Source organism: Hemitrygon akajei, chromosome 24 (assembly GCF_048418815.1).
Source record: "Hemitrygon akajei chromosome 24, sHemAka1.3, whole genome shotgun sequence".
Classification (NCBI taxonomy): domain Eukaryota; kingdom Metazoa; phylum Chordata; class Chondrichthyes; order Myliobatiformes; family Dasyatidae; genus Hemitrygon; species Hemitrygon akajei.
In genome coordinates this window covers 63,022,058-63,031,870 of record NC_133147.1, presented here as the reverse complement: position 1 = coordinate 63,031,870, position 9,813 = coordinate 63,022,058, and the positions used below count along the sequence as shown (strand labels likewise).

The 9,813-nt window shown below is 50.7% G+C and overlaps 1 protein-coding gene across 1 annotated transcript; it reads left to right on the top strand.

Annotated features, from left to right (window-relative positions):
• Positions 1-210: 210 nt before the first annotated feature.
• ssr4 (signal sequence receptor, delta) lies at positions 211-9,517 on the top strand. The gene is made up of 6 exons (XM_073028801.1): positions 211-457; positions 2,702-2,820; positions 3,349-3,423; positions 7,516-7,605; positions 8,548-8,613; positions 9,281-9,517. The coding sequence occupies exons 1-6, from the start codon at positions 388-390 to the stop codon at positions 9,383-9,385; spliced, it is 525 nt and encodes a 174-aa protein (XP_072884902.1). The 5' UTR covers positions 211-387; the 3' UTR covers positions 9,386-9,517.
• Positions 9,518-9,813: the final 296 nt, after the last annotated feature.

Below are 9,813 nucleotides of genomic sequence, written 5' to 3'. Positions count from 1 at the left end.
GGCGCCGCCTTTTTGTGACATCGTTCCTGTAAGATGCCCTCCATGCTGGGGAGCTGACTGAGTTTACCACGTTCTGCAGCTGAGAAGGAGGGAAGAGGAGTGATATTAACAGGATTTAGAGAAATCAACGTTCACACCGAATATGAAGTCACTCCTCCAACCTGGAGAATAGAGGGAGACATGCGCATGTGCCAGTTGGTTTGAGTGGGAGCTGGTTGTCACGCATGCGTCAGTCTGATCGTCCCGGACGATAGGGGGCGCTGGAGCTGTCAGCGGGTGCTGCGGTCCGGGTCCTCCCACCCGGCATGGGAGGACCGCCGGCTATCCCATGGTGCTCTTCTCGCCCTTCTTCCCGTGGTGCCGCGGGAACAGGACGGAAACGGAGCGATGGAGTGGTGGCGGCGGCGAGTCTCGGTGCTGGCGGTCCTCGTAGCGGCTGTCGCCTGCCTGTGTGCCGGTGAGCGAGGTCACCTGCAGCTAGGGGCGGGAGGGGAGACCTGGCCCTGGGGCGGGAAGTGCCAAGATCCCACCTTGCCGTCGTCCCCGTCCCTGGGTGACGTGTCCTTAGGGCTGGGATCTCGCTCTGCATTCCCACTTGGATCTGGGGGTTGGGAGGAGGGAGGTGCTGGGTAAATGCAAGTGCGGGGCTTGGCCGGTTGATCCAAAGGAGGACCGCTGCGATCCTGCCGGTGTTGGTGGTGAGACGATGGTGGGGTTTGTGGGATCTTGCTGTGTGAGCAGGGGCAGTGGAGTTCAGCGTCAGTTGGGGCCAGAGATCCGAGCGTTTACCGATGTGCTGCTGCTTGTTTTGGAGGGATTTAGTGGGATCATGCTGTGCCCAGGGTACAGGCGCCGGAGTACCAGAGTACCAGGCGGTCAACTGAGGTCCGAAGTAGGGGCGGTCATCTATAATTTGTGGGATCTTGCTGAGTGCAGTCATGCCACTTCAGTGGGGGGAGGGGGGAGGAACAGGGATGCTTATTCAGAGATGGTGCCATTTGGCCTCCCTGCGTGTAAGGGGAAATTGTGGGAATGCCCTTTGATGGGCTTGAAGTGTTTGGGTAGGGGTTGAAGCTGGCATGATCGACGTGTAAATACAGGAGAGCGCCCGGCTGCCAACTGGGCTTGAAGTTGGGGGGCATTTACGCCAGTGCACGGTCTGTTCCTGCTTGGGTGCTGAGGGGGCTTGTGGGGTTTTCCTGAGCCCCCATCCACCGTTTTGTAAAGATCCTCCCCCCACCCCGCAGGGTTGCCCGGCAGCAACACCTTGCCAATGGGTGACCCGCAGGCTAGCGGAGAGGAGGAGCGCCTCACGCCTCCTTTGGTGGAGATGTCGCTCCACACCGCCACAACAGGGGAACCAAAACTATATGCAGTACACTGAGTGCGGTCTCCTCCAGCATTTTATACAGCTGTCGCCGTCTTGTACAATGCCTTCCTCCGAGGGCCAAGCGTTATTGCCATTGGGCACCTACCCCAGCTGCACCCGCCCCTTCACCACCATTCAGGGTCCCGAATGGTCCTTCCTGGTGTGGTAACACTTCGTTTGCAAGTTGCTCCGGGGGGGGGGGGTGGGGCACCCACCTGATCCCCTGCATCGGTGGTACCTTCGCTCCATCTTGCAGAATCTTCCGGCGGCCACCCAGTTCCGTTTGAATTCCCACCCCCATTCCCATTCTGACGTGTCTGTCCAGGGCCCCGGCTGCTCGCAGGGTGAGGCCACTCTCAGGCCGGTGGAGTAGGGCATCAGCGGGATATCTTCACGGTCAGGTTTATTAGCACCAACGTCTTCAGTGAGATTTTCAAAGTCTCACGTTCCATCCGAGTAGCCTCCAACCTGACGGCTTGAACACTGATTTCTTCAACCTTCGCTCTTTTTCCCTTCCCCGTTCATCTCACCGGGTGGTGGGGTGCGGATGTATCCCTACCAAAGGAGGTGTAAGGCACTCCTTCCCTCCGCTAGTCTACAGGTCACCCTTGGGCAAGGCGTAGCACCTGATTAGCCCCCCTGATCAGGTAGAGGGTCGTGTGAGCAGCTGGTGCACATCGCAAGTCCTGGTGATGTGACCACTGACGCCATCTCTGAAGAGAGAGTATCGATAATGGCCGGGATCACCCTTCCTGTAAAGACACTGCCCAGAAGGCGGCAACGGGAAAGCACTTCTGTGGAAAAATTTCCCAAGAACAATTACGGACAAAACCACGATCACCCATGTTGTATAACATGTAGGTTGATTCCTCTTGCCTGTCCGTCACCTCCCTCTGGTGCCCTCCTCCTTCAGCCTCTTCCACCAATCATCTGGCAGTATCTCACATCGTACCCCTCCCCAACACCGCCCACTCAATCGGTCTCACTTACCAGCTTGTTCCACTCCAACACCCTTCCTCCCACCTTCTATCCCCTTCCTTTCCAGTCCAGATGAAGGGTCTCGGCTTGACACGTTGACTGTTTATTCATCTCCATAGATGCTGCCTGACCTGCTGAGTTCCTGCAGCATTTTGTGTGTTTGCAGGATCTCTTGTGATTGAGAGTTGTAAAGAAATTAGGGAGAGTAAAATACAATTTATAAAAGGGGTTCTTTTGATTCCCATAGCAGGTTGTGTGGTCCAGCCCAGGGGCAGACTCCACTCCTCTGGGTTCTGCGTCTAGTTCCACGCAGAGTGGCTGTTCTGGTGCTAATGCTGGTCTCCTTGTCCACAGCGGAGACATGCACTGAGCCCTCGATTGTCCCGTCTTATTACACGACGTCGGATGCGGTCATCTCATCCGAAACTGTCTTCATCGTCGAAATCTCCCTCACCTGCAAAAATGGTGCACAGGTGAGTATGGGAAAGTGATCAGAGTTCATGGTATGACAGACCCCGAACTAATCCTAGTACCTCGCTCCCTTCCCACTGCCCTGTGTCTGTCCCCAAACTAATCCCACTGCCCCACTGTCTCCACACAGCCCTGTGTCTGTCCCCAAACTAATCCCACTGCCCCACTGTCTCCACACAGCCCTGTGTCTGTCCCCAAACTAATCTCACTGCCCCACTCTGTCCCTACAGTCCTGTGTCAGACCCCAAATTAATCCCACTGTCTGACTCTCTCCCCACAGCCCAGTCAGACCACAAAATAATTCCACTGCCCCACTTTCTCCCCACAGTCCTGTGTCAGTCCCCAAATTAATCCCACTGCCCCACTCTCTCCCCACAGCCCTGTGTCAGTCCCCAAACTAATCCCACTGCCCCACTCTCTCCCCACAACCCTGTGTCAGTCCTCAGAGTCCCTCTGTCCCCTCGTCCCTGACTCCCCCATACTATCGTGTTGCTTTAACTTGCCCTTCCCTATGTCACTGTTTCCTTCAGAACGTTGCACTCTACGCAGACGTTGACGGCAAGCAGTTTCCCGTCACCCGAGGGCAAGACGTGGGACGCTACCAGGTATGTGGGGTGGTGCGGGGGAGGATGAGTGCACTGGCCCCCTGACGGAGCACCTCACCTCCCTGTTGTTTGGTGTTATGTCAGGAACATCATTCCCACAATCCTCATTGAGAAGTTTCAGAACCTGGGCCTCTGTTCCTCCCTCTGCAACTGGATCCTCGACTTCCTAACCAGAAGACCACAATCTGTGTGGATTGGTGGTAATATATCCTCCATGCTGACGATCAACACTGGCGCATCTCAGGGGTGCGTGGTTAGCTCACTGCTCTATTCTCTCTTTACCCATGACTGTGTGGCTAGGCAGAGCTCAAATACCATCTTTAAATTTGCTAACAATACAACCATTGTTGGTAGAATCTCAGATGGTGACAAGAGGGCATACAGGAGTGAGATATGCCAACTAGTGGAGTAATGTCGCAGCAACAACCTGGCACTCAGTCTCTGTAAGATGAAAGAGCTGATTGTGAACTTCAGGAAGGAAAGGATGAAGTAACACATACCAATCCTCATAGAGGGATCAGAAGTGGAGAGAGTGAGCAGCTTCAAATTCCTGGGTGTCAAGATCTTTGAGGACCTAAACTGGACCCAACATATCGATGCAGTTATAAAGAAGGCAAGACAGTGTCTATACTTCATTATGAGTTTGAAGAGATTTGGCATGTCAACAAATACATGTAAAAACTTCTATAGTTGTACTGTGGAGAGCATTCTGACAGGCTGCATCACTGTCTGATATTTGGGGGGGGGGGGGCGGCGATGGAGCTACTACACAGGACTGAAAGAAGCTGCAGAGGGTTGGAAATCTAGTCAGCTCCATCTTGGGCACTAGCCCACAAAGCACCCAGGACATCTTCAAGGAGCAGTGTCTCAGAAAGGCAGCATCCATCATTAAGGATCCCCAGCACCCTTTTTCATCAGAAGCTTGACGGCACACACTCAGCAATTCTTCCCCTCTGCCATCCGATTCGTAAATGGACATTGAACCCATGATCACTATATTTTTTAATATACATTTCTGTTTTTGCATAATTTTTAATCTATTCAATATGCGTATACTGTTATTTATTTATTATTATTTTCTCTGCTAGATTATGTATTGCATTGAACTGCTGCTGCTAAGTTAACAAATTTCACGACACACACCGGTGATAATAATTCTGATTCTGAGGAAGCTGAGATCAGTGTGGTTTCCTTCAGGCGAAATCTTGCCTGACAAATCTGCTGGAATTTTTTTTTTTTTGGTTTATTTATTTATATATATATTTATTGATTGATTTTTTTAGAAAATTACAAAGAATAAATGTAATGATAAAATAGAAAGAGAAAAAATAATATTAACCCTCCCCCCCTTAACCCTTGTCTAAAGAAAGAAAAAAAAAGAAATAAAGAAGAGCAAGATTGCCTGGATATCGGAGGATCCCCACATGCTCCATGGAGTTCAAAATAATTTTAATATTTATTTTTACTTTCCCCAATTGCTTTATAATTTTATCTTCAAAGGACCATCTGCTGGAATTCTTTGAGGAAATAGCAGGCAGGAGAGTCAAAGGAGAGTCAGTAGATGTTGTTTACTTGGATTTTTAGAAGGCTCTTGACAAGGTGCTGCACATGAGGCTGCTTAATAAGATATTAGTGTAGATGGAGCATTGGCTGATTGGCAGGGGACAAAGAGAGGGACTAAAGGGGGCTTTTTCTGATTGGCTCCGGTGACCAGTGCTGTACCTCAGCTGTCAGTGTAGGAACCACTTTTTTCCCACGTTACATGTCAGTGATTTGGATGATTTAATTGATGACTTTGTGGCCGAGTTTGCGGGCAATATAAAGGTGGAACAGACGGTGTTGAGGAAGCAGGAAGTCTGAAGAAGGACTTGGACAGATTAGGAGAATGGGCAAAGAGTGGCAGATGGAATACAATGTTTGGAAGTGTGTGGTCACGCACTTTGGAAGAAGGAATAAAGGCGTGGTCTATTTTCTAAATCGAGGGTGATTTCAAAAATCCGACTTGCAGAGGGACTTGGGAGTCCTAGTGCAGGGTCCCCTAAAGGTTAATTTGCAGGTTGAGTCTGTGGCGAGGAAGGCAAATGCAATGTTAGCATTCATTTCAAGAGGACGAGTATATAAAGGTAAGGATGTAAGGTCTTGCAAGGCAGACCAAATTTGGATTATTGTTAGCAGATTTGGGCCCCCTAATCTAATAAAGGATGTTCTGATGTTGGAGATGGGCCAGCAGAGTTTTACAAGAATGATCATGGGAATGATAGGGCTAACATGAGGACTCTTTGGCCCTGGGCCTCCTGTTCTCACTGGAGTTTAGAAGATTGAGGGCAGGAGGGATCTCACTGAAACCTACCAAATATTGAAAGGCCAAGATAGAGTGGATGAAGAGAGGATGGTTTCTAAAGTGGGGGAGGCTAGAAACAGGGCACAGCCTCAGAATACCAGGACGTCCCTTTAGAACAGAGATGAGAAAGAATCTCTGCAGCCAGAGGACGGTGAATCTTTGTAATTTGTTACCATCGATGGCTGTGGACGCCAAGCCATTGTGTATATTTAAAGCACAGGTTGATCGATTCCTGATTAGTTAGTGTGTAAACATTTATGGGGAGAAAAAGGCAGGAGAATGGGATTAAGCGGGGAAGTAAATCAGCCATGGTGGAATGGTGGAGCAGATTCAGTGGGCTGAATTCATAGAATCAGTAGTCTGTTTCTGTGACTAATGGTCATCCCTGGGTCCTAGTGTCCACCAGTGCAGTGACCCCCCCCCCAGTCTAGAAAAGGCAAAGAGTCAAGAAAGTCTGAGGTACAGTCATCCGCAATGAAAATCTCTCAGCACGCAGCGTCAGAGACACAACATTCACAAGAAAAACATGAATCATACGGTTCTAACATGAAATAAACATCCACAGTGTAACAAAATCAAAGACCACCGTTGTACAAAGTTCAAAGTTTATATGTGGCACCATATATTGGTTTCCTTGTGGGCATACTCAGTAAACCCTAGACCCACGATAGAACCAGCGAAAGCCTCAACTAACGGCCAATGTGCAAGCAACAACAAACTGTGCAAATACAAAGGGAAAATATAATAAATAAGCAATACATTTTGAGAAGATGAGATGAAGAGTCTATAGGTTGTTGGAACAGTTCAGTGATGGGGCAGGTGAATATACTCTACTGTTGTTATCCTGAGGTGGAGGTTAAGTTTGTGCCGGTTGATTGGAAAATCTGCACGGTTGAAGGGACGTCGCTGTTCCTGAACCTGGTGACGGTGTGTGTCGTTAGGCTTCTGTACCTCCTGCCGAGGTACAGGGAGAAAAGCTTGTCTTGCGGATCCGATCATTACACGGAGCATTGAGATAGAACGTGGTAAAACAATAACAGAATGAAGAATAGAGTGGCACAGTCACAGAGAGAGTGCAGTGCAGGTTAATGATAAGGTGCAAGACCGTAACGAGGTTGATCGTGAGGTCAAGAGTCCAGTCTGACAACAGCGGGGTTGAAGCTGTCCCTGAGCCTGGTTGGACGTTCTTTCAGGCTTTTGTGTCTCCTGCCCGATGGGACGGGGTAGAAGAGAGAATGTCCGAGGGGGGGCGGGGATCTTTGATCCTGCTGGCTGCTCTACTGGGGCGGAGTCCGCGGAGGGGAGGCTGGTTTCCGCGATGTGCTGAGCTGTGTCCACGACTCTCCGCGGTTCCTCGCGGTCTCGGACGGAGCGGTTACCGTGCCGAGCCGCGATCCATCCAGATAAGGTGCTTCCCGTGGTGCGTCAGTGGGAGCTGTGACGCAGGCATGCTGAATTTTGAAGTTCAAAGTAAATCCATTATAAAAGCACATATGTTGCACCGTATACAACCCTGAGATTCATTTTCTTGCGGGCATACTCAGTAAATCCAAAATAGAATAATAACCGTAATAGAATCAATAAAAGACTGCACCAACTTGGGCGTTCCAGCAGGGTGCTGAAAAAAACGAACTGCAGATACAAAAAGAAAGGAATAATAGTTTAAAAAATAATATCTTTGGCCTCCTGAATAAGTAGAGGCAGTGACGAGCGCCTATATGTTATGAGCGCCTCCTCCCTCCTCCCCGCAGGTCTCCTGGAGCGCAGAGCACAAGCTGGCCAGGTCCGGGACGTACGAGGTGAAGTTCTTCGACGAGGAGTCCTACAGCGCCCTGAGGAAAGTGAGTGACGCGGGTGGGATGGATTTCCACCCCCCTCCCCCTTGGGTGTAACGGGTTGGCGCAAGGTTGAGGGCGTTGGGGAAGTCGAGGGGGGGAGATTATAAGGGGGTGGTGAATGGTCAACGTGGACTGTTGGCTCTTTTGAAGCAAGAGCTGCAACTTAATCTCGCTGCAGAGCATGAACAAAGTTTTGACTGTATTAGGCCGAAAGGCCTAATAACCGTGTTGAATCTTTAAATCGTGAGTGAGGTAGGCGCCTGAGAGATGCGGGGAGGGGCCGCGGTCATTGACCTGACATCGATGAATACCGCTGAACACCCTGTTTCCTCATTTCTGCCCCCAGTCCCTGTTCTCAAATCCACACCCCACCATTTCCTAATTCCCTCTCTGCATCACCGTCTAATACTGGAATTGCAAGGCATCTGACCGCAAGAGCCTACAAACGATTGTAAGCACTGCTGGGAAGATCGTCAGGGTCTCTGTCCCACCCATCCGAGATATTCATCAGTGCAGTGCGCACCGCAGCATTGTCAGTGATCCCTTCCATCCGTCCAACAATCTGTTTAGCCCCCGTACCATCAGGCAGGAGGCACCATAGCATCAAGGACTGTTAGGATGGGAAACAGCTTCTCCCCAAAGGCCGTGAGACGACTGAACTCCCTGCTATCTCCCAGGCCTCATCACGTGAGAAGCGCCAGTAGCTTTACACCGTTTACTTCTTAACTTGTGACGTAAACGCACCTTGCGCTAAATGTCAATCGTCTGAAATAGATTTTATTGTTTTGGAATGATTGCTATTTGTTAATTTATTTGTGGTAATATCACTTTGTGTTGTGCGTTTGTGTGGTGCACCTTGGTCTGGGGGGATATTGCTCTGTTTAGCTGTATACACGGTGAATGACAATAAACTTGAACTCTCTCCCCCCCCCCCACCCCCAAAAGGCTCAGAGGAACAAAGAGGACTACACAGCCACGAAGCCCCTGTTCGCTGTCAGTGTTGACCACCGGGTAAGCAGCTGTCTGTGTTGGGAGGGGCCAGGGGTGGGTGCACAGGCACCATTACCAGGGTCGGTCAGTCCCACTGATTTCATTGTGCGTTCTCCCGGTGAACGAATGGGTTTCCTCCCGGTGCTCCAATTTCCTCCCACAGTCCAAAGACGTGCCGGTTGGTAGGTTAATCGGTCATTGTAAGTTGCCCCATGATTAGGCTAGGGTTAAATCGGGGGTTGCGGGACAGAGTGGTTCAAAAGGCCGGAAGTACGTGTTCTGTGCGTATCTCTATAAATAAATAGAGGTACCCGTGTACAGTAGAAATCTTGCATACCTTGAAATAGATTACTATCACGTCAGCACATTGAGGAAACAATAACAGAATGGGGGGAGAAATGGGACGTTAAATCTGTATAGGCTGCGCGTGTGCTGGAGGGGGGGAGGGAGGCTGGTTGCCCTGTGTATTCTGGGCTGCAGAAGTAGGGTGTGTGTGTGTGGGGTGGGGGGGGGGGGGAAGAGTGATCTGCGCAGGGGCGCACACCGTGAGTGCATCCCAATGTGGTTGTGCGGAGGTTGGGGGGCTGTGTGCGAGGGTCTCCAGTTCTGCCTATTCTGATGCCTCTGTGTGCTCTCTCCCTCCTTCCCTTCCACCCCTTCTCTCTCTGTCTGGTCTACTTCCCGGCAGGGAGCCTGGAACGGTCCCTGGGTTGCGACGGAGGTGGTTGCTGCTGCCATCGGACTCCTGGTCTACTACCTAGCCTTCAGTGCCAAGAGCAACATCCAGGCTTGAAGAGGGCAGTGGGACAGAGGAGGGGGATGCCGTGTTCGATTGGGCGAGGGTCTGACGGGGTGTGTGGTAACTACTCATCCCTGGTAGCCCGGCGTGGAAACTAAGGAACTGCGGAATAAAATAATTTTTGTACGTTGTGGTCTGCTCTCACTGGAAAATGTAGGGACAGGCCACTTGGCCCATCGGAGTAGTGTTATACAACAGAAGGACCTGGTTCCCTCAATAGGTAGACGGGGAGGTGAAGAGGACTGGGGCACTGAGTACAAGAATTGGGACGTTATGCTGCAGTTGTACAAGACATTGGTGAGGCTTTGCATCGAGTCGGGGAACAGGCCCTTCTGCCCCTCGTCCTTGCTGCCAGCTGGGCTAGTTCCGTTTGCCCATATGCTCAGAAAGCACCTAGGTGGATTGTTTGATTGTACCCAGCT